This window comes from Dendrobium catenatum, unplaced genomic scaffold (assembly GCF_001605985.2).
Source record: "Dendrobium catenatum unplaced genomic scaffold, ASM160598v2 fragScaff_scaffold_1414, whole genome shotgun sequence".
Classification (NCBI taxonomy): Eukaryota; Viridiplantae; Streptophyta; class Magnoliopsida; order Asparagales; family Orchidaceae; genus Dendrobium; species Dendrobium catenatum.
The window spans coordinates 600943-626172 of record NW_021319876.1 but is presented as its reverse complement, the minus strand read 5'-3'; the positions used below and the strand labels follow the sequence as shown (position 1 = coordinate 626172).

Below are 25230 nucleotides of genomic sequence, written 5' to 3'. Positions count from 1 at the left end.
AAGCGAGGATGAATTTTAATAATATTAATTTTTTTTTAAAAAAAATATTATGTAAAAATTAAGCAATTACCTTTGCATTATATTTATCTCAAAATAAATCAAACTATATAGAGAATCATCATGGCCAGTGGTGTCAAAATCGGATTTCGGATCAGGTTCAAATATAATCTAAAATTGACCTGGTACTTTTGACAAAACCCAAACCAACCCGTTTTTAAAAATGGGTCACTTTCCATTCGAACCCGGGTCAACTTGACATCACCCGCCAACCCGTTTAAAAATACAACAAGCAGGTTTACAGCAATTCTAAGAGAGCAGCTTTCACTGACAGCAGGTTTCACAAATAATTGGTTTCACATTCTCAAGTTTAATAACAATAACAAGTTTACAAAATACAAACTAAAAATTATAAATTCTAAAGTCAAAATTACAAATCAATTAACAAAATACAAAACATTTTACAACAATTTAAATTGGACATATCACATTTTTACATTTTGTTGCTTTACTGAATTAAAAATCAATTTACAAAATACAAAATAGTTTACAACAAGTCTGAATATGGATTATGAAATACAAGAATTTACTCTTTGCTCATTTGCTCAATTGCTCCCCAAAAAATTGCTCAAGAAGAATCTGTCTTTGTATAAATTTAACTGCAATAAAATCAGTCAAATAGCTAGAAAACATGAATACATAGCTTAGATTATTAACCCTCTAAATCATTAATTAACTAATGAATTGTAAGTGTAATAAATATTACCTTCCAAGGTGGTAGTTTGTATTAGCTTAGTATATGTTCAATTTGATAGTATTTGTACATTTTAAGAGAATACAAATGCTACCTGGTTGTAATAGCACTTACTCTGATTGGATTCCCACATTCATTTTAGAAGTTTTATAATTGTGGCTTCATAAAATTAAAACGATATATAACAGCAGGTTTCAGCTATATAAGCTAATAACGTAGCAGCCATAATAAAGATGAAACAAAACAAGTAAATATTCTGCATATGATTTGGTTGTATTCTCTAATCATAAGAGGCTACACAATGGCAGCTTGTATAAGATTAGTTAGTTAGATTGTATTTGTGTAAACCAATTAAAATCATCCAATAACTGAACTTTCAGATGCTACTGTAGTTATTGGAATGCAGTCAATGCACAATACATCACGAGCTATAGCATAAACACTAGGAAATTTATAAAGGTTGCCTTGTCAGAATTTTAATATATCTAAAACAATCTTTCTATCAAATTTTGGTCATCAAGATAAATATCTAATTCTGATTGCCTATGCATTACGACTTCCTTCTCAAATGAATCAAAATCATGTTTTTGAAATTCATCATAACTCATAAAACAAAAACAAAAAGTATTATTGAAGGAGCTAGTGACAATACTAGTAATGAAGATACAACCTGTAGAAAGATCATTGGTGATGATGTACTCCTTGATGCAACTTTTTCTACCAATTTAGATGCATGTGAATGTTGCCCTGATAAATCATGCCCTCTAACTATAGTTTGCAAACTAGAAGATTAACTTAAGTTTAATCTTTCTTAATTTGAAGAGATAATCTTCATTATACAATCTCCTATAACATTACTCAACAAAAATAAATTTATATCGTGTATCTAAAATGATAGTTATTGCCAACATATCACTCAATTTTGAACAATATTTCTCAAACTTATCAATCATCCATATAGCCATCTTCTTTATGTATTGATGGCCATTTAAAATTTCATTTTTCAATTCTGCATACATTGTTGAAATACATGAAAAGTATAAATTTGATGTTGGGTATTTTGACCACGAAATGACATAAGTGATCTTATAAAAAGGAGCCAAAATTTGCAAATAGCCTCAACTTTTTCTCATTCGAGAATAATACGACAATTCTTGTAATTTGAATCAACCAACTCTAAATGTTGAAAAGCCTATCGAAAATAGATAGCGCTATCAAGCATAATAAAGGTGGAGTTCAATCTAGTTGGAACATCCTGACACAAACCTTTATATCCATCTAAGCAACTTTGTTTGACATAATCAAGAAACTTTTGTTTTCTTGCATGAGAGCCTTTCACATACTTAGTATTCTCTCTGATTTTTGATATTGAACAATCAATCTCCTTCAATCTTCTTGCACTATGAGATTAACAATATGGACAGTACAATGCACGTGAAAAAAATCGCCATGACATAACAAACCATCACGTAAATTTAAATGATTTCTTAGAAAATCAACTTAAACATTATTTGCAGAAGCATTATCTAAAGTAATTTGAAAAGAGGGTTAATCACTTAGGATCTAATTAATTAGGGAAACTATAGTTATTGATCACATACCAATTTGATTGCAATTTGAAAAGACAAATTAGGCCCTATAGTTTTCATAAAATCATAATTCTCCTGTTTGATATGAGGCTAAATTCAATATTCTTATCTTAGGAATATGTAAATAGAATAACACAAGGATCTTAGATTTTTTTCAAGCTATATGTTCATATTGCACATTGCATGTTATAAAACGACCATTAAGCCACTAACAATTTTGCTTAAGTGTTATTACCATTGATCTCCAAACTAAAAGTTAAAGGGTGAAAACCCTAAGAGAGAAATAAAATAAAATAAAATAAAAGGCCATCAAATCCAAACATTATTGAGTGGGTATAAATACCAAAACTCATTTCAGAATATATTCATGACCAACCTTTAAAAAAATCTTAGTTAAGATCAATATTAATCGTAAAAAATCTCATCTCCAACAAATATAAGATCTAAGGATTGAGTTCTAATCTCTGAAATTTTTTGTTCCTATGGTCGAATTGACTGTAGAGATGCGATTGAATCAAAATTTAATAGGTCAATCTTAATCATTAAAAAAATAATAATTTAAACTCAAATCAAATAGACCTCAACTACACTATATATTCCATTTCAGATTAATCGTGGAGCTCATTCAAACAAAATTTCTCTTAATTATATATTTTTTTCAAAAAATTAAAATAATAAAATACACTCCATCAAGTCGACGTAAATCAATTCTAATTTTGAATTTTGGGTTATCAAACAAGTGTTAGCCCAAAGGGTCAACTTGAACAAATTGTTGATGCCTTGTTTGGGTTCTCCTTTCACCTCTCCTTTTCCCTTTAAAAAAAAAAAACCTGATTCTAATTCCTTTTAATAAACTATAAGCATCAACAATCTTGTCATGCATTCCTACGTGTTTCAATTTGGTTTGTTTGCTTCTAACTTCTAACTTCTTTTATGCACATGAAAATAATTATTTGGTGCAATTAAGCTTACCTATATCTAGTTATGCTCATTTAATCATGACTTTTATATGTAAAAAGTAATACATGAATAAAGTAGTGAACATTTCTTTATTTCTTTAAATCATATTGTTATATATTTTTTTTCTAACAAGAAGCTTTTTCACCTAATTTTTAGTTGATAAAAATATTAAAAATTATATACATATACAATTTTTAGCCTCAATAATTTTGCTTTAATTTTACTTCCATCCTTATAATTTAAATTTATTACAAATCTCAAATTATATAATGATGAAATCAAAATTTGGCTTTACAAAATGGCAAAATATCAACTTATCATGAATCGACACAATCGAACTATTGGCTTATATAAGTTAGCATGGACAATATATTGTATAGGTGAAATTGACCTTATCTGATATGTCGTTTGGATTATGGATATGAACACAATAAATTTAAATTAAAAGGACTTGATTGAGATAATTTAAACTAATTATAAACTAATTTAGACCAAAAAAAAAAAACAAATACCTAATGTGATAGGTAATGACGGGTTTAAAAGAGAGCCACTGGGGGCACATGTCCATTATAAAATATTAAAAATATATTTATCAATAATATTTTTTTACTTATTTAAATATATTTTTTTGATTAAATTATTTAATGATAGTTTTAAAATAGTCAAATTATACCCTACTGATAAATTTAATTATTTTTAAGATAATTTATATCAGAATATTCATATAAGCAGAGAGAGAGAGAGAGCAGTGGTTAAAAGGAAGCTAATTAGCTTTTCAAAACAATTATATTATAAAGCACAATTAGTGGTCGACAAAAATTATAAGCAGAATCTTACAGTAGCTTTTTTGGTGAATCCAGCTTACAGGTGTCACTTATCTGCGCTTCGGAATCTCATAGTAGCTTCGCAGTGACTTCACTTCCAGCGTTCTACGGCAATCCATCTGCAATGTAGATATCCAGGTAATCTTCTGATACATAAAAACCACTGGCATAAACTTATTATACAAGACCAAACGCTCAAGTTCATGAGTTCACATAAAAATTTTCATCAATCACTTTGATGTTATAGTGTTGAAGAAATTTTCATTTTGGTTTTTTATGATTGCTAGCGGCCAAAACTTTAAATTGTATTCACATCTAAGGCTTTCTTTGAGACAGCTTTTTAATACAGTTCTAGAAAATTTTTATTAAAAAATTGCTTTAGAAAACGGTAAGAAAATTGTTTCAAATGAAGACTAATACTTCATACTTACCATCATTTGTTGCTCTACAAATAAAGAATAAATCGATTGTTGCAAGAGATCATTCATTCTTCTTTGCTCCACAAAAGTAACACAATTAAAACGTTAAAAAGCAGTTTTCATATTTTAATTGTAGTTGCTTAAGGCTTCATTTGAGGCAGCTTTTTGTTACTTTTTAAAGTGTCTTTTTTTACAAAAATTTCTAGTTTAAAAAAGTTGCTTTAGAAAATAGTTAAAAACATGTCCCAAACCAAACCTAAATCTTGATAAATCATGGGTTGTTAAATTCTGAAATAGTTTAGCATGATGGATCTTAAATATGTTTGAACTTGATTGAATCCAAGAAAATTATCTGGCAAATATTTTGAATTGAAGATTGAGGATTTAACGAAGATTGAGGATTTAACTGAAGGAGAAGAAGAGGCATGATATAGAGAAGTGGTGTAAACCTCTTGGGTTCTGCATCCCCAAGATTTACTAAATATGTGATTTAGCCGAAAATGGAAGAAAACAGGATTTGAGAAGGCAATAAGATTTATGTGGCTCGATATACTGTTTGCCATGATTTAGCCTAAATCTTAACCAAATTTTGATTAAACCTTGCAACCAAACACCCCCTAAATCTGAATATACAAGGCTTATTGAATCCTACATAAGACAAACAGCCCCTTAACCGCACACAGAGAAACAAAAAAATGTGACAGCTAAGACCATCTCCAACCGAACTCCATACCACTGTATGCCATCCGTTATTTGCTCCATTCAAACTCCAAATGGCACGTCAAATTCCGGTAGGTGAACAATGCGACGCCAATATTGGAGTTGGACTGTTCGCCTAAGCCAGAAAAATTGGCTGCGGATTTGCCAAAGAAGCGCGCAAAAGAGGAGAAAAGCACGCCAAAGATGGTTATCATTGCAGAAAGCGCGCGAAAGAAGAAATAACATTCGATTGGAGAAGAATGAATGCATTTTAAAGTTTTACTGCATTTTAGAGTGTAAAATAGGCTTTTCGGTTGGAGATACCCTAAAGACATGCTGTCGAAACTAAAATATTTTAAAAAACCATCTAAGCAAGGAAACATAAGGTTGAACGACAATTTCCCCTATTGATGATTCTAAGCTTACAAGGAAATATAATCATTAAGCATATTATGCTCTATTTTTATAAAAAAAACAAAGATATTCTCTATTTTGCACCGACAACATGAGCTAGAAGTATTTTAACAAAGATAATTGCAGGTAAGTGTTACTACAGGAAGCAAATATATATTCCATAATCCTAATATTCTTTTCGGGCTGAGCAACTCATAATATTTTCTTCTTTCCATTTCTTCTCTTAAAATAAAGAACCTGATTCCAAGGGGAAAAAATGCAACCGTCAATCCCTTGCATTTCCTTTCTTTTCTCGAATTATAATTTTCCCCAAAACCACAAATACTGCAATAGAATAAAAGCAAATGCTATGAAAACATTTATCTGCATAAAAAGATGCATGAAACAACAGGGCGTATAAAGTTACATAAATTGATAGCTTAAAGGGAAAAAATAACAGGTAAAATGCTTAGTGCAACAAAAACTATCTCACAGTTCAAATAAATGGTGATTTTTTTAATGCCAGAATGACATTCCAAATGTGACAGTCCCCTTTGGGCTATAGACATGGACCCATGCGGTTCCATGTGAGTTGGACTATATGGAACTATTATAAAGAAGATTTTCTCATCCAAGTCAAGCCGAGCATACTCGGTGCATTAAGGTTTTGACAATGTGTTAGACCGGCCCCTTCTAAGGAGACGGTTCATGTTTACAGGAGGGGTGGAGTCCACTGAGTTCAAATTCAAATTTGGAGCCAAATGAGGGGGTGGCAAGGGATTTTAGGTCTTTTTGTCTTTTTGTTTTAAGTGTATGGCTTAAGTATGGGAGGGAGATTAGGGTTACGGTTATGTTTGATGTTTTGGACTCTAGACTCATCTAGAAATTGGGAGAGAACGATCCTCCTCTTGAATTGAGGATCAATTGTATCTTTGCTTTCGTTGTTTCCATTAGTTCTCTCTTTTGCAATCCAATTATGGTATGGAGACTTATTCACCAAATTTTGTGTGATTTGATTGCTATTTTTCTCTATTATTGTTAGAGTTTACTTGAAACATTCAAGTATTTCCTATCACAATGCAAGATTTGGCTCCTTAAAAATATCATGCGCAAAACACCTAATAGTCCCTGCCCAAGCCAACCCTACCATAGTATGCGGCAAACTTATTTAATACTCTATTTTCTATGTGTAGTAGTATCAAAGCTCTAATAACTTGAGCTATGGAACGTATGGAAAGAGTTTGGCATATTTTTCTTTATATATTAAAGGAGCGGTCTTGAAATATCAACCTATGCAGTTTGAGACTGAGGCAAAATATCAACTAATATTCTACTCCTAACAACTGATGAAAGCTGTCAATCATAAATAAATAGAATTATTCCAAACTCAGATGCCTTTCTATCTTAGCATTACTTTAAGTTGTAGGATGCCATATAGGTTAGAAGAAATGATAATCAACTTCATGCGCATGGAGGGTGGATTCTTGCACTTTTTATCGACTTTTTATTTTGTGCAAACACCGGACGGAGAGAACCGTTGGGTTTTCTCCGTCCGGTTTTCTCTCTATCTACAGTAAGGCGCAGTTAAAGTGCAACTGCTACAGTAACTATGCTTTTACTATATATAGAGGAAAAGCCGGACAATTTTCTCCTGTCCGGTGTCCGCACAGAATAATCTCTCCTTTTTATCAATTTGCTTTATTCAAAATTTTTTCTTTTTTCATTGATGATGACGAAGAATTACACATTAATACTAAAATTTCTATGTTATATATCACATTTCCAACTGCCTTTTGATTCTGTCCAACTAACAATTAATCTAAATACTTAAGATTAGGATTCTAAGTAAACAAGTGCACTCTATGAACGTTCATATAATGATTTTTTATGTTTGTTTATTTACATAATTTAATAAGCTCGAACAAAATTTTAAAAGGTTATCATATAAATGAACACATTTGAACATTGACTTTCTTGTTCATTTATATTCGTAAACATGCTAGTTTTATTGACTAACAAGTAGCTAGCTAAAAATACTACAAAAGAATCATTTAATAATGAGACAAAAGAATCATTTAATAATGACTTAATCTTTATATGATGACTTATTCAATATTATTGAATCAAATTTCTTATAATTTTTACGTTTTGAAATTTATATATATTATTAGATGTATATTTGTGATTAAAATATTAAATAAATAGCTAAATATATAGATTTAAATATTTTTTATTATTATTATTTAAACATCACCAAACAACTTAAATAACACCTAACAAATTAAGCCAATTTTTATTAAAATCTATAAATTCAATTATATATGATAATTAGGATACGTGCTTAAATTATAAGTATCAAACATATTATTAATTAGGCATGATTAAAGCTTAATTTCAGCTCAAATCTCAATAAGAAAATTAATGAACAAGTTTGAACAATATTTTAAAACTTGAATCATGTTCAAGCTCAGCTAGAACTCGATAAATAAATAAATAAATGATGTTGAACAATGTATTAATTGATTCGATTTAATTCATTTACGGCCCCCACTTAAGGAGATATTATTCTGTGCGGACACCGGACGGGAACGGTCCGGTTTTGTCTCTATGAACAGTAAAAGTGCAGTTCACAGTTCTCCCCGTTTGGTGTCCGCACAAAATAATTCATCCTACTTAAGACAAGATTAATAGGATGTCAAAGTAGAGGAAAGACACAATATGCTTAGACGTATGTGGAACTTAATTTTAGTTAATGAGCTATGAAGTGGCTTAATACAGCGTCAATAATTTATAGTAAATCTCCTTGAATCAACATCATCTCCATGAACAATAGAGGAAAATCCAAAACTCCACAGCCTTGAGGTAGTCAACTTATAAATCAAGCAAACACACCATAAGATAACGCAATTGAAGAGGCCTCGTATTAAAATGGAAATGAAAAGGAAGATAGTACCAGGTGAGTTATCCAACTCCGAAAGGAGAGGATCATTTCGTTTAAAGATCCAGACGTGAACAGGAGAAAGCAATTATGCAAATATTCTTTCTTTTCTATGAAAGGAAATGATTCTCCTAACTTGCCTGTGAAGGAAGAACAACGATGGCAAGTCTTTGGCTGGAACTAAATGACAATATATGCCAGAATGAATGATTTACGGTAATTAGCATATGTTAGAAGCCGTTAACTTGGATGCTACTTTTGGGCAAATAAAGTTGAGGACACCAAGAATTTCAACCTTTCCACAATGGTCTGATGCCATTATAATTGTCATCATGCATTCCTAACTACTTTTAATCTAAGTCATTTTTTGTGGCATACACAAACTAACACCAACATCAAATCTTTATCCCACTAAATGAGATCGGCTATATGAATCATTTTCTCCATTGTGTCCTATTAAGAGTTAAATTCTCATCTAAATCTAATAAAAAAGGTCATTTCTAATGTTTTTAGACCATATCTTTTACGTCTATCTCTACCTTTCTTAACATAAGTCAAATCTAATATAGATACTCATCGGGTCATCGGAAGGCCAATGTTTTGCGTCATACACATCTTTAATAATTTTAATATACCTTTGACACATTTTTCCCTTCATATAATTCTATAAGTCCTCATGATACTTAATTAAATGTCAAGTTAAAAAATAATCAAATGAATATTCTTTCATAGATATCTATATTTTTCCCATGCTACCTTAAGGGAAAAAAAACCTCAATAATAGATTTTTCTTGATATAAAATTAAATTTCTAATTTTTTATGCTTATATTCCTAATCATAAATTAACCTAAGAAACTTATTAGCTTTAAGTTTAAAGGTATACTATTATTATTCTGCCCCAGCATGCCACCAGTTAATAGAATATTCAACTCTAGGCTTATTTTCACCGAATTCCATCTCTATTTAATACTGTTGAATTCTATTTCCAGACCTTAAAACCAAAACTATGCCCACATCTAAAAACTTTTGTTATTTAGTTACTCGGTTTGTCTTCTTAATTAAAGCATTATAGCAAACCACTACACATTTTTCAACTTAACGAGAAAAGGAAAAAAAAAAGTTTCCGAGTGCGGTGGAAGATAGAAGAGATTATTATGTGCGGTGTCCAAACGCTTCAGAAGGTCAATTCGGACACGCCATGTCATCCAATGCACTGTGCATAGTGCATTGGCGTGTCTGGATTGGTCTACGGACACCACACGTAATAATTTTTCAGAAGATAGAGTTCAGTACCAATGCAGTTTAAGAATTCAGGAAGTTTAGAAGACTTAAGATATAGGAAACTTTATGGAACAAAAAATTTTCCTCAGGAGCATATGGTTCCTGCTTTTCAAATGGGACCAGATGTAACAATAGAATAGTTCTGCATGGATCAATTCTACTATATTGAAAAGAAAAAGTTGTTCCACAAATAACTTTCGTGAATAATTTAAATGTAAGTGTTGGCCTTAGAATTGACAATAAAAGTTGTGGAGTACAGGGTTCGTAGATACCTGAAGCAACACTGTCTCTTTTCTAAATGCTGTGAAGATTAGATAAGTTTGATTTTTTGTTCCCGAGATTCTAGATTCCAGAAAACAGCCTTATAAGGGTTGCCAAGGAACAACCTCACTACCATAAGAAGAGTTTGAAGCAGCTCCAGAACAAGAAGAAGGCCGTGAGGACCCTCAGGTAATAATAGCTTTTCTGCAATTATAAGACAACCAAGAAGCAAAGCCAACTGACAGAGAGTTGCTTTTGTAGTATAATATCTCAAGAAAGAGAAACAATTGAGAGGTAGGAGGCAGCAAATACTTTAATTATACTTCATGACTACACATTTTTAACTAATATCCCATGATTTCTCATGAGCAGGAAATGTATCATCTCAACCATAGTAGTAACAACCTCATTTCTTCTAGGGAATCCTTTTCTCCAGAAAGAAATTTGTATCTGCAAGCAGGAAATGGTCCAGGAGATTCACGACTATTTCTTTCAACTGATGCCAAGCCCAGACTAAAATGGACTCCTGAGCTCCACGAGCGATTTGTAGAGACTGTGAATCAACTTGGTGGGGCTGACAGTAAGTACATGAACAATAAGAGACTGATACGTAAATATTGTTTCTACAAGGTGCAAAATTCTAATTTAGTTGACTAATATAAATTTTCTCTTATAGAGGCGACCCCTAAAACAGTCATGAGGCTTATGGGTATCCCAGGACTAACTTTATACCACCTTAAAAGCCATCTTCAGGTAACTAGTAGGCTTGAATTCTTTGCTAACTGAATTAGAACGTGAAATTTTTTTCTCGACTTAACAGAAGTATAGGCTCTGCAAAAATCTTCAAGCTCAAACTTCTAGCCGGACAGCAAAGAATGGTAATAATGTTATGAAACAATGAAGCTTCTATTCCAAAGCTTGTGAATACTATTGAGTTAGTTCAATTATTGTTGCCCGGTTATAGGTTCTGCAGCAGCACCAGACAGAACATCAGAAGGGAGCGGGTCCTTAGTCAACAACATCAATGTTGGCCATCATAACAACAAGTAGGCACCTTATGAAAGCTTTTAGTGAATGACTTACATGGATAAGATCAATAGATAAGTCTTCACCAGCATGTTTTTGACTCACAGAACACTGCAGATAAACGAAGCACTGCAGATGCAGATGGAGGTGCATAAGAGGCTAAATGAACAAATGGAGGTACTTGCTTTAGTGTTGTATAACTAGCAAGTTAAAAAATAGCATAATGCGCCTTATATTATTGCCAACAGCTAAATCTGTGCAAAATTAAAATCATCTCAAAATAGAGCTATTAACCAAAATCCACTTATTGGGGAACGATGGTAAAAAAGAAGATGAGATGGAGTTCATTTTAAGTTATGCACTTGGGACATACTACAACAACAACATCAAGCCTTTATCCCACTACGTGGGGCCTTTTTTTTTCCAACAAATTTTATGCTGGCTGTCGACTACCTAACGCAACCCTCCACTTTTCTCATCCAGGACTTGGGACCTGACAACGGGATGCATAAAAAATATAATTAACCCAGAGAGTCCTACAACAAAGAAACTCCTTATAAAGCCAATATTCCTATACAAAAGAAAAAAATCCTCCTATAGAGTAAAATATTAAGTCATTCAGGCTTCCTTGACACTAATCATATTAGTTAGACAGTGTAAATCAAATGGGAACTGGAGTTGGGCCTAATGCGTCAGTGATCAACTAACTTTTCAACTATATGATAAAAGATTAAACTCAACACTCTCATGAGTCTAAAATATTGACGCAGAATATAACAGTAACACAAATATTCATATACACGAATTTGGAGCTAAATAATTATTATTGTTCAACAAAGTATACTTGTGCACACTTAAAAATGGAAGCCTTCTTACAAATTATTCTTTGCAATCAAGTTCTTTGGTTCTTATTGATAGGCCTAAAATGGCAGAGACTTATCTCTACTACTTGGGGATTGCTCTATGACTACTCATTCTCTATTGATTACTACTGAGTCTTACTAGAGTAGTTCACTCTGTTTTGCTCAAGTCTTCTTGAACATTTTCTAAACATGTTACTCATCAAAATATGCTTTCTTTTTCTATTAACATAGGTGCAAAGGCACTTACAAATGCGGATAGAGGCTCAGGGAAAGTACTTACAGTCAGTGCTGGAAAAGGCTCATACGACTCTTGAGATACAGAACTTGGTTTCTGCAGGCCATGAAGTTGCTAAAGTGCACCCGGATGAACTAGTGTCAAAGGTTTCAAATGAATGTTTCACCAGTGGATTTCTAGGCTTGGGTGAGACGAATGGTATGGAAATCTTGCAAGGACACTCAGCCCAACTTGTTGACTGCTCAATGGATAGTTGTTTGACCTCATGTGAAGGATCACAAAAGGATGAAGACATGTATAATAAAAATATAAAACTGCAATGCTATCATAGCAATTTATCATCAAGAACGAAAGAAAAGCAAGAGGATGTCAGGTTTGAACAGATTAATTCAGGGTGGTGGCGTGGAGAATTGAATGGCCACAAAACGTTCTCTCAATCAAATGCTTCAGGAAATTGCACTTTACCGGTCTCTAAAGGCTCCAGTATCTTATCAATGAGCATTGCAAATCAAAGAGAGACAACAGAACGAAGCAAAACCTCCGAAACAAAGTGCAGGCAAATAGACAAATATAAATCTGATCTTGAAGGACCAAGTTATAAAAGAGCAGCAGTTCAACAAGAAAAATCAAAGAACTTTAATGACTTAGGAATGCCATGTGCAACAGCACAACTGGATCTAAACGCTCGTGATGAAAACAACGCTGCTCAAAACTGCAAAGAGTTTGATCTCAATGGTTTCAACTGGAGCTAATTCAGAAAATGTCAACCATTTGTATCGTCCTATGATGAATTAGTTGATAAGTATCAATGAATAATCTAATTATAGATCTTTTTTTACAGTTATATAAATTACTTATAAATCAAGGAGAATTGATTTAAGTTGTCACATATACAAGTAAATTATTTAAGCTCTGAGATGAATTGATGAGTGTGCAAATAGAGTTTCAAAGTCATTTAAGCGAATTTAATTGTCGTGATCTGACTCGGAGGCTCGAATTAACAAGGAAAAAACAGACGCTCAAGCTGGTTTAAAATTTCATCTGCTAAACTTTCTACAATGTATTGAAAGAGTCGCTACAACTTCAAATGCATTTTAATGAAACAAATATATTATAATTATTTCAACATATACTTTCTCTCAGAGCATCACAACTACGATACCGTTCTCTCTTTTACTTATTTAAATTATTTGAATAATACATGTATACATTTGCAAAATATAGGGGTGAGTCATAAGACATAACACAACTTGGTGAGCACGTTATGCTTTTAAAATACAATAATACAAGGCCTTTTGAATAATATATGTATTTGCTATAAATATAAAATAATTTTATTTAATAACATTTAAATTTAAAAATGATCATCAATTGTATCTTATGCACATATATAACACTCATATCCTATCTTAGCATTTTTTGCAACTCATACAACCGTTATAGGAGATACATCTAAATAGTATCAATTAAGATACTCTCTTTTTTATTTATTTTTTCAAACATTTTCCATTACGTGCGTGAATATGTTGTGTCCCCAATCAATATCATAAGAGAGTGTACTTTATCAGTCAACCTACAAATGCTAACATTCTATATAAATCATTTTATTAATATTTTCCATATCATTTCATACTTATATATAGCAATCATTATGTGACCTATGCCAAGTGACCTGACTATGATACATAATTCATATCATCAAACTCAACATGATCAATTATTTTAGTAGAGATAATTCATAGAGTAGGTGGAGAAGGTGGCGGCTTTTTTTAAGAGGAGCAACTCATAAACATCATCTTTAGTTGTGCCTTGCAACAATATAGTTCCTAAGCAATTGTCCTTCATATAAAAGGAGTGTGATAAAAATTTAATAGACATTATTAGTGGAGCAGGATTGTGAAACAAATATGAGGTTCTTTTTTATGAAAGGACACAGAACATTGCTTAAGGTTCAAGGGACACGATACATTATAAGGCTTTCAGTTACTCAAATGATTTAGCTACTCCTACTCTCCTCTCTCCTACCACTAAATTTAGTAGTTGAATCATGAGTGATTGAAAGCCTATACCATTATTAATTTGAATGCTTTTAGCAATAGGTTGCTTGGAGTGCATTGAGATATTTGATAGGTCAATTGTGACATGGTGCAACGCCCTGAGTCAATGAGTCACTCTACTTCAGATGGTGTGAGAGGGTAGTGAGAAGTTGAGGTAACCTAGGTTTAAAAAGATTAAATCGGGAATAGAGGCATTTTTTGTTAGCGAGATGAGGCACAAGCGTCGATGTGATTGAGGCGTAAGCCTGAAAACAAAAAAGATAAAAAATATATGAACTTACAAATAATTCATAAAAATGAATATATATATTTGATTCATCATCATAAAGATAAAAATTATAAATCTCAATATTAAATATAATTATAGAATGAAAATTTGAAATGAGATTCAAAGTAAACTCTCATATAGAATTTAAATACATCATAAAGATCATGATCTACAATGACCTCATCCTTACTTTCATATTCTTCATAATAGCCTTTATATGTAATACTTATATCATCCATGAATTTTGTCTCATTTTCATCTTCTAAATCTTCTTCAATAATAACTTTTTTTTAAAACTCCCCATATTAATTAACACTGGTTTCAATGTAATATAAAATAAAATAACAAATTAATAACACAATAAAATAAGGTTGAACTTCACTTTGCAACTTTCATTAAATTGATAATACGAAGTAGAAGTTATTATCAATTTAATAATCATTTTAATATTAGCTTTGATATCATCATTTTCCTCATCATCAAATGCATTCATTCATTTTCAATTTTAAATATTTCACTATTTTTTGCTATTATGCATTCTTCATTAAATAATATATCATTAACAACCAAAGCATTTATTTCACCAGCACCAGTTATTCATCTCTATAATTTAAAGTATTTATCTTTAAAGTTTTTATTAAACATGTAACTAATTGGATCATACTCTTTGAATAATAGAATTATATATATAATATAATTCGACGATCCCACCTAATTGGATAAAGGCTTGATATTGTTGTATTAATAATAATGTATAATAAAAAAGTTATAAAACTTATCAGCATAAGACAGTACCTCAAAATGCCTCGAGGCGTATGTCTTATTTAAAAATATGTAAGCCTCGCTGTCACTAGTGAGGTTTAAGCCTTAAGGCGCTCTTTGTGTGACTCAGTTTTAGGCATGCCTCAATGCGTGTGCCTCGAATGATTTTTTTAAGGGATTTTTACATACATAACACTTAAAAGTTCCTTATTTACTCATCTAACACCTAACGTTATCTATTTACACACCTACCACTTAAAACCTATTTTACTTTCTAAAATATCGTTCCCTTTTCCTCCGTCAAAACCCCATCCCATACTGCACGATGATGGTTGTTTTCGTGCGAAACTCATTTCTTTGGCTCTTGTTTGAGCAGCTCCTCTTCTCCATTCCGTCGAACGCCGAAACTCATCTACTTTCCCGTCGAAACGCCGTCCACCTTCTCCAATTTGGGCGATCATCCAGACGGAGCTGAATCGCTTCTGAGAGAAAACATGTCAAATTCTTTTAAATACAAGGTAATCCAAGAACCTGAGTGTGGAATTTTATTAATCAAAACTCAATTGTAATTGTTGGCAGATGGCATTGGTTTCAGAGAAGTTTTGATCATCAGTAAACTTTGTTAATTAAAGAGTTCCTCTGTTCTGAAAATTTTGGGAAGTTTGGTAACCAGAAAGAGCAGATTACTGAGTTTGAATTACCTGAGCGACTACAGAGGACGAGTCTCCTTTGTAAATGGTGTAATTCTTCTTTCTGTAACTTCCTGTTACCCTAAAATCGTAAGTGTTCTCTTCTGTTTTTCCCCCAAGATAGACGAACCACTCATCATAAAACTGCAGAAAAGAACTCCTCATGATGCTGAACACAAGATCTTTCGCCTTCATGCTGTCCCCCATAAACGCCTGCCACCTGCCGTGCCAGGTTATAAACTGAAGAAGAAGAAGAAGAAGAAGAAGAGACTGTATGTGAGTCCATTAGAAGAGGATTGAGAGCTAATTAACAATAAAGTTCTTACCTTTGGCTTCATCGTAAGTTCAGTATATCCAGCAGCATCCTGGAGCTGGGTGAAACCGCCCAACCAGTAGTGTTTGGTTTTGAAGATGGTGTTTCCGGCGGCGTCGACGGTAGCGAGGTACCATTTCTGTAGTGGTTTTGTTTTGAATGCAAGATCATCGTGCGGCAATCAGGTGAGATTTTGACGGAGGAAAACGGAGTGGTATTTTAAAACTTAAAATAGGTTTTAAGTGGTATGTGTGTAAATAGACAACTTTAGGTGTTAGATGAGTAAATAAGAAACTTTCAAGTGTTATGTATGTAAAAATCGGCGATAACATGAGAGGAGAATAGATTGTATTTAGTCTTGGTTGTTGCATAAATGTTGGTGCATGAGTGAAGTTGAAACTGTCATGATGAGTAGTTAGAGGCGGTGAGTTTGATTTTTATATTGGTGTTGATGAAGATGAGAGTTAGATATCAATCAAAACGGTTGAGAATGATACAAGCATTAGGATTGTTATATTGTATTTATCATTTTGTTGACATTATTTACAGATACAAACAAATGTAAGAAAATAACGTGTATCGATAATGTAGAGACAAAAATCAAGATAAAACAAAAAGGAAGGCTGGTTATTCATTTCGTTTCTCCAATACCCGAATCTCCATTCACCCAAAGGGCACACACAAGGTACCTGAAAGATGAGAACGACTGGATGCGCCATCTTCTTGAGACTAGTTCCAGTTCCCATTGATCTTGCCCCGATTCCAGAGACCACCTTCCCCTCGAACTATAATATCAGATGAATCAGCTTAAAAATACTGTAGAGTAGGAACTTCAATTAGGGGCAGCGAGATAAAGCGAAGGGCTCCCCGATCAACGGCAACTACCGGAAGACGAAATGCTCGCGGGAAATTTGACTCCATATGACTCATTTCACTCAAATTAAGATAAAATATGACCTAGTTTGAAATTATTATTATTTTTATTACGCAGAATATTTTTTATGGCCTATTTGAAATAAAACTAATTTAAATAATTCAATTTTTGTTTGAAATTAATTTGAATTAAATTTAGGCTTTTTTTTTGTTGCTTTTAAAAGCAGCTTTCTAGTATAAAAATTAGAAAGTTGCTTTAATAAGCAACAAAAAAACCGTCACAAATGAAGCCTTAAAATTTTCTTCTACTTCACATACCGTCAATCCTATGAGTAATTATTCTGTGCAAATGACGAACACCATTCATAGCCCAATGAAAATGCGACACGTCTCTCAGTACCGAGTACTAAGGCTCGATACCGATCGGTATCGGATGACGTGGCACATTTTCATTGGGCTCTGAACTTTAGCTATGTCTGATGTCCACACAAAATAATTTACCCCTCTACTCAATGCGCTTTGGCTGTGAATTTTACTTCTTCTACACACATCATTGTTCTCAAAATATCTCATAGCAAGCTCCTATCATGAAATATTATTCATTGATGCTTATGTTGATGCCCTCCGTAAGCTCTCGTCACAAAATATTGTTTTCCTTCTCACATCATTCCTCCTTCATTGGAACTTTTATTTGGTTAGGTGACCTGACGTAGTTCTATGTTTGGAAGCCAGTAAAATAGTGCCACATGTTTTATCACGACCCAACCCGACCGGAACAAATCCCTTCGCATCGGGCCGCAACAAATGATGAAAATCCAGGATCTAGTTTTGGAATTTACTTCAGAACTTTCTTCCAAATATTCGAACAAACAGAAACACATAGCTGCTATTAACTCCAATATATACAGAATTTCATCTATCATTTTCTTCTTTCTTTTATCAAAATAATCATGTACAATACAGTGCATGGCTACAGACAGAAATAACAGAACAGAAAAGTCATGACTGTACAAAAATAAAAAATACAAAAATACCCAATCACTGATCAGACACTGAATGGCTAATTCAAGATTTCCTTCTCTTTCCCAGAACCTGAAAACCACGCAGAAAACAAGGATGAGCTAACAGCTCAGCAAGACTACACTCACCAATCAAAATCTCCAGAAATTTTACTTCAGAAAATACATCAGAAGTAGTTATTCAAATAGTTGTACAAAGTTCAAACAGTCGTATAGAAATCATATAACAGACAGAACAGATACTTGATCAAATAGAAATCAAATCACATATACATGAATTCAAATCAGAGTGCAGAACAGATCTGATAAAACATATAAAACTTTCAAATCACAGAACGGATCGAATCGTACAAATCAGAATTCAAATCAGATAAAATCATATTTCATATATCACATATCACATATCACATATCAGATTTAGATATCAGATATCCCTGTCCCAGATAGAATCTCAATAGATTTTGACCCCTTATGCCTCCCTTCCCTGACATAGACAAAATCTCAACGGATTCTGACCCCTTATGCCTCCCTTGTGCTTATAGCACCAGAACATAACATATATACAAAAATTTCAGAACAGAACTTGTTTTCTTTTCAGATTGCCCTGACATAGACAGAATCTCAAAGAATTCTGGCCACTTATAACTCCCTTCTGATATCACCGCACATCAAAGCATTCAATTCAGAAAATCAGATTTCGTTAGAAAAATCGTCAGCGGCATAACGACAGTATACGGAATTTATACAGAATTCATATATTCAGAAATTTACCAAATTACCACAGATAGTACCAAACATCATTCTAAGACTTTTATTGTACTGAAGTAATAATTTCAGACATCCAGATAAATTGTTATTCGATCAAAACCCCGTAGAATTCAAAATACCCGATAAAAATCTTCCATAAAATACTCAAAACGTGCACAAATATCATATCATAAACATACCAAAAGTTACGCGGTAAAACTTTTATCAGTACAAAATAATACCATAATTTCATTAACGGAATCAAAATTCGAAACAGAAAAAGCGTCAAAATCCTTATTTCTGAAAATTGAGAAAGGCAGAATGTGCCTTACCTCGAGTCGGTCAACTTTCTCAACTGCAACTACGGACGGAAATGGACAGAAGTCGCCCAAAAATCACTTTTTCTTCTTTTTCCTTCTGTTCTCTCTCTCCTGCCATTTTCTCTCTCTTCAAAAGATCTCAATCCCATATATATCCAACCAGATCGTCCCGAACGATCCCAAATCGTCTCGGGACGATTTGCCCACTTGACGAATTTCGTTCAGACGAAATAGTTATCGTTCCCGGACGAGTTGCTCTCTGGAAAAATTTCGTACGAACGAACCTCATTTCATCCTGGGACGAATTTCTCTATCCCCAAAACCTGTACAAACCTGTACCGATCGTCCTCGGACGATCCAACTTCGTTCTGGATGATCCTGGAAGGAAAAATAGCTTTCACATGTTCTTACTCTTTACCGCGTGGCCCGACAACCTGACCCAGAACAGCCCCGGGATTGTTATGTTTGCGTATTGCTAGGTATTACTCGGTATTGCTAGGTATTGGTCGATTTTGCTCGGTAATAACGAGAAATACCATTATGTGAAGACCAATACCGAGTATTGCTCGGTATTGGTCTTCACATAGCGATATTTTTCATTATTGTCAAGCAATACCTAGCAATACCGAGCAATACCTATCAATACCAAGCAATACCTAGCAATAACGAGCAATACCTAGCAATACACATGAACATAGCAATCTTTGGGTTCCGGTCCGGGTCAAGTCTTCGAGCCGCATGGTAAAAAGTAAGAGTACGTGGCGACATGTTATTGGAGTCCGAACGTAGAGCTACGTCAATACACCTTACCTAATAATTGTTCCCTTCATAGGCCACCATTGGTGAACATCAACCCAACCTTAGGATCAAAGTAGATTCAAAAAAGTTTGGAAAGTTGTATCCTAATTCATATTAACCAATTTTGAATGACTTAGGTTTTGTTTTAAATGGCTTTCTAACTGCTTCTTAAAATAGTTTTTTAGTGCAAAAATTTTAATTTGTATACTAAAAAGCTATTTTAAGAAGCAGTAAAAAAGTTGTCCCAAAAGAAGTCTTAGGCTTGATTTGAGATAGCTTTCTTACTGTTTTTTAAAGCAATATTTTAGTACAAAAATATTTTGTTCTAGATATTTTTGTACTAGAAATGTGCTTTAGAAAGAAGTAAAAAAGTTGTCCCAAACGAAACCTTAGGCTTGGTTTGTAACAGCTTTTGGTTGTTGTCTTTTCGTTGATTTTTTTTTTAATTGTATTATAAAATTATTTTAAAAAAAAATTATTCCAAATAAAACTTTAGGCAATTAGGATTATTCAACAAATTAGCATTGATTTCTAGGTAATTAGTCTCGAGGTCTTCCAGGGATCCAGGGATCATGGCGACTGTTTGCTCCAGATCCAGGATAGTCCAGGCTTTCAAATTCCATTCTTCTTTTCACAAACTCTTCTTCTTCTATGAACATCTCTCCATCCAAAGCCTGTAACAAAAAAAAAAAAAAGGAATAATAATATTTTTATGAAGAACTTGGAGCCAAGTGGAACTTTTGCTAGAGGAATATTTCATCCTAGTTAACAAAGAGCGTTTAAATTAAATTAAGAGATTAAGGCTTCGTTTGGGACGTTTTTTTGGCTGCTTCTTGAAGCAACTTTCAAGTACAAAAACTTCAACTTTTGTATTAAAAAGCTGTTTTAAGAAGCAGTAAAAAAACCATCCCAAACGAAGCCTAAGACTTCGTCTGAGACTATTTTCTTATTGCTTCTTAAAGCAACTTTTTAGTAAAAAAATTTACTAGAAAGCTGCTTTAAGAAGTAGTTAGAAAGTTATTCCAAACAAAGTCTAAGGACTCATTTGGGTCAGCTTTAGATCACTGTTTTTGCTCTGCTTTAAAAAAACTTTTGTATTAAAAAACAATTTTAAGAAGCAATAAAAAAGTTTTCCCAAATAAAACCTAACTAATTAAGAGGTTTAAATAAGTTGGGTTGAGCTATTCAGACTCATTTGAGCTTAAACTTGGCTTAATTAATTAGCTTGAGTTAGAACTTGAGCTTAATGCAATGAGTTTGAATTAGCTCACATGTTGCTCTCTTTTGTAGCCATAATATAAAGCATGAATGTTCTTGATGAGATGAGTCGAGTCAGGATTAGTTTAAGCTATGTTTAATGACTGATCGAGCTTGACTCGTGAGTTGTTTACCAAGCAAGGCTCATTTGTGCTTAAGTTTTACTCAATTAGTTAAGCTTTTGCTTGAGAGCATAATATTTATTTGATGAGTTCATCAAGCAATCCCAATTTATTCTATGAAAGCTAAGATTTAAGTCATTTATATGTATATTTTTTTATGGGTCATGTTAGAATTAGGCTAAGCAAAGTTCATTTATAGGTCAAAATTGACTCGTAAGCCGTTTAGCAAGCACACTCAATTGAACATAAATTTGACTCATGTTTCGTTTGGGATGACTTTCTTACTACTTTATAAAGCAAATTTTTAGTACCGAAATTTTGTAAAAAAAAGAAAAAAATAGTGGCCAAAAGCTATCCCAAACAAATCCTCAATTATCTAAGCTTGAACTAAAGATGATAAGCCATCACATTTCCTTACAGAATACATGATATAAAGTATTTATGTATATTTCTAAGAAAAGAAGTTGGGATTAATAGTCCAAATTAAGCTCACTGACTAACTATTTGAGCTTGAATCATGAGTCGTTTATCTATCTATGCTTATTGGAGCTTAAACTTGGCTCAATTGATTGATTTTGAGCTAAAGTTTGAGCTTAATTCAACAAATTCAAGTTAGATCACTAGACACAATTTCTTTAAAATGAAAGCCATTACAAAAAGCATTTTATATGCATAAACTTCAGGAGTCGAGTTAGGATTAACCCTAGCTAAGTTTGCTCGTAGGTTAATTGTGACTCGAGTCGTTTATTAAGTCACACTCATTTGAGCTTAAACTAAGCTCAACAATTTGAGCTTGAGTTTAATTAAAACTTAAGCTTCGTTTGAGACTATTTTTTATTGCTTCTTGAAACAACTTTTTAGTATAAAATTTTTAAATTTTGTACTAAAAAACTGTTTAAAGAAACGATAAGAAAGCCATCACAAACGAAGCCTTAATTCAACAAATTCGAATCATTTCTCAAAACCATCTCATTTTATTATAAAAGTCATGATATAAATCATCATATGTGCACACTCAATGAGTCAAATCAAGGTCAACATAAGCTCATTAAATTCATTGGTGGGCTAAGTTTAACCCATGAGCTTGAGATTTAGATTAAAGATTAATTAAACTTATTCGAACCAACTCAAGAGACATCTTTTTTTTTTCCCTAAAGTCACCATTAGCCCAAGTTAGATTTATTGCTCGACTCATGAGCCGTTTATCATACAACACTTGTTTGAGCTTAGGCATTACTACTCAATTAAGCTTCGTTTGAGACTGTTTTCTTACTGCTTCTTAAAGCAGTTTTTTAGTACAAAAAATTAATTTTTTACTAAAAAATTACTTCTAGAAGTGATAAGAAAACTATCTCAAATAAAATCTAAGTGAACTCTAGCTTAGTTCAACAATTCCTATCAGCTCACAAGTCATCTCATTTTCTTGGGATAGCAAACATTTAACTAAAATCATTTAGAGAGAGATTGAGAGAGATAGAGAGCTGGGACCTTATTTTCCCCTTGTGTTGTTGCTGCTCCATGATTCATGACCACATAGTTTCCAGCTAATTAGCAAATCCACAGAAAAGTAAATCAGTACAGATGAAGTAAAACACTCAAAGAACAGTGTTGCATATAGCTCTTGAAACTGAACCTAAGTAGAGAAGACAAGAGAAAAATAGAAGCAGTGCCATAAGCTGAAGAAACAAAGCTGTCTTCTTCTGATCCATATATCAAACGGCCAGAAGCTTCTTCTTCCTCAAAGGCAATGAAGAGGCTTTGATGCTTATAATGAGCACAGAGAGAAGGAGAGATAGAGAGAGAGAGTTATGCCAATATCACATAGTCAACTTACGTTTTATTTAACTTTGAGAAACGTGTACCTGTCTGATCTAACTTTTTCTCCTCCTTTCTAACTGTATGGACACTGACTCCACATGATGGTGCTTTAGAACCTAATTATGTCACGGGGATCTCTCCCAATAGGGCTCTAATGCTGGTGGATTCAACAATATATTTATGAAATATCTATATGAATTTGTATGTTTATATTATATTAGAATTATTTATATATAATTTTTGTGGTAAGTATTTTTAACTTCTTTAGTTTTGTTGCGTCATGGAATATTTGTGATGGTAGAGATATATGAAGTTTAGCATCTTAACTTTGTATGAAAATCCACCACACAAACAGATAAAAGAGTATTATGCATCATGCATATGAGACATCATAGTTTTATATGAAAAACCTTGAAAATGGGGGAAACTATGTGTTCTTGCCTAGTTAAAATGATTCAAATAGTAATGGTGATTGATTACAAATAATGCCCACTCTTCGATGAGGGTTTTGGCTTATATCACATTACATAGTTGGAGGTTGTAATAATAGCTGCTCTTAAGAGAGTGTTGGCCTATTCGTTTGAACAATAATATGATCATAGTCGGCGAGCAACAGTGGTTGGAGATACTGTAGTTGATCGGTGACGGTGGTCGAAAGGATTGTAGTATGCAGACGACGGTGGTTGGAGGGATTGTAGATTTGTAGTCGGCAGACAATAGTGATTGGAGGGACTATAGTCAATAAGCAATGGTGGTCGAAAGAACCATAATCGATTGGCGACAATGGCTGAAAGGAATGTAGCTAGTGAGTGACAATATTTGGGAGGGGATTCATCGATCGTCGGTAGTATCTGAGAAGAATTCTAACGATAGTTGGAGAATGGGTGAAAGTCCAATCACTAATTGTTGTCTTGTAGAACTCCAACTGTTGTAGCGTTGGATGAAGAATGTGGGCTATTTATAATTTGGTGGCAGTGACATGACTATTAAATATGGAGAAGATCAAGGGTATGTTGGGAGTGCTCCATCGGACGATTAATATTGATTTTTTTAATCATTGAGCTTTTATTCAACATTTTAAGTGCCCTAGTGATGTTAAAATTATGTAATCTTGGGCTTGTTGGATTCGCCTCGTTGAGCCACCTGATTTAACTATAAGAATGTCATATTCGTATATCGTTTGGTCATCTAATTAATGCTTTGAAGCTTCCACGTTTGCTTGGTGTCATCATGTTCGTTTCTTTGGGATATTTAATTTGACTACAAGTTTGCTTAAATAGGTGTTTGAATGTTCCCGAATTTAATTTTGAAAGTTTTCGATTCATATTTGCATTGAGCTTTGCGCCCGATCAAGATAATTTCTTGGTGACATATCAAGCTTTAAAATTTCGGTTTGCCAATAAACATGATTTGAGTTTAATCTCATTTAAATTTCGGTTTGCCAATAATCCCATATTATTATCTACCTCATATATTTTTTAAGCATATATATATTTACACATTACAAAAAATTAAATAGTTAGAACGAAATTTAAATATTTTTGACATGCTTAAAAATATTAAAAATTTATTAAATAAAAATATATAATTATTCTCATAGGATTAAAAAATATATGAGGTAGATAATAATATAGATATATAATAAATTTAATGTCTCAAATAACATTAAATTTAAATCAATAAAAAAACCATAAAATCAATTCTGAACAATTAAGCTACGACTAATAAGTAGTTCATCTTGATATGTTGATTGCGAGCTTTGACTATTAACCAAGAAGTCATAGATTCGATGTTTTTGTTATGCGAAATTGTGAAAAACAATACAAATCGCACAACCAAACAAAAAGAACACGATGCGATTTACGTGCCTACATCCATGAAGGGAGGATTTCACTATATTGTGAGGAAATACTATTACAATTGACTTTCTTGGCTTACAACAGTCCT

The 25230-nt window shown here is 32.8% G+C and overlaps 2 protein-coding genes across 11 annotated transcripts; one reads left to right on the top strand and one right to left on the bottom strand.

Annotated features, from left to right (window-relative positions):
• Positions 1–416: 416 nt before the first annotated feature.
• On the bottom strand, positions 417–17245 carry LOC110111435 (protein LURP-one-related 15-like). Of its 8 annotated transcripts, XR_003702657.1 has the most exons (7): positions 17019–17245; positions 16343–16468; positions 16029–16256; positions 10128–10320; positions 5894–5980; positions 4138–4243; positions 417–656 (listed from the first exon to the last, which is right to left on the bottom strand). XR_003702657.1 is itself a non-coding variant. In XM_028699925.1 (5 exons), the coding sequence occupies exons 1-4, from the start codon at positions 17073–17075 to the stop codon at positions 4175–4177; spliced, it is 480 nt and encodes a 159-aa protein (XP_028555758.1). In that variant the 5' UTR covers positions 17076–17245; the 3' UTR covers positions 417–656; positions 4138–4174. The 8 variants fall into 8 exon arrangements, 2 of the variants coding, with proteins under 2 accessions (XP_028555758.1, XP_028555757.1); XR_003702656.1 differs by having other exon boundaries at positions 4138–5980; XR_003702658.1 differs by lacking the exon at positions 5894–5980.
• Positions 10254–13068, top strand: LOC110111442 (myb-related protein 2). 3 transcript variants are annotated; one of them, XM_020843340.2, is made up of 7 exons: positions 10254–10410; positions 10489–10696; positions 10793–10869; positions 10937–10994; positions 11081–11162; positions 11232–11319; positions 12237–13068. In XM_020843340.2, exons 2-7 carry the CDS (start codon positions 10492–10494, stop codon positions 12990–12992), a joined length of 1266 nt encoding a protein of 421 aa, XP_020698999.1. In that variant the 5' UTR covers positions 10254–10410; positions 10489–10491; the 3' UTR covers positions 12993–13068. The 3 variants fall into 3 exon arrangements, with proteins under 3 accessions (XP_020698999.1, XP_020698998.2, XP_020699000.1); XM_020843339.2 differs by having other exon boundaries at positions 10255–10410; positions 11250–11319; XM_020843341.2 differs by having other exon boundaries at positions 10273–10305.
• Positions 17246–25230: the final 7985 nt, after the last annotated feature.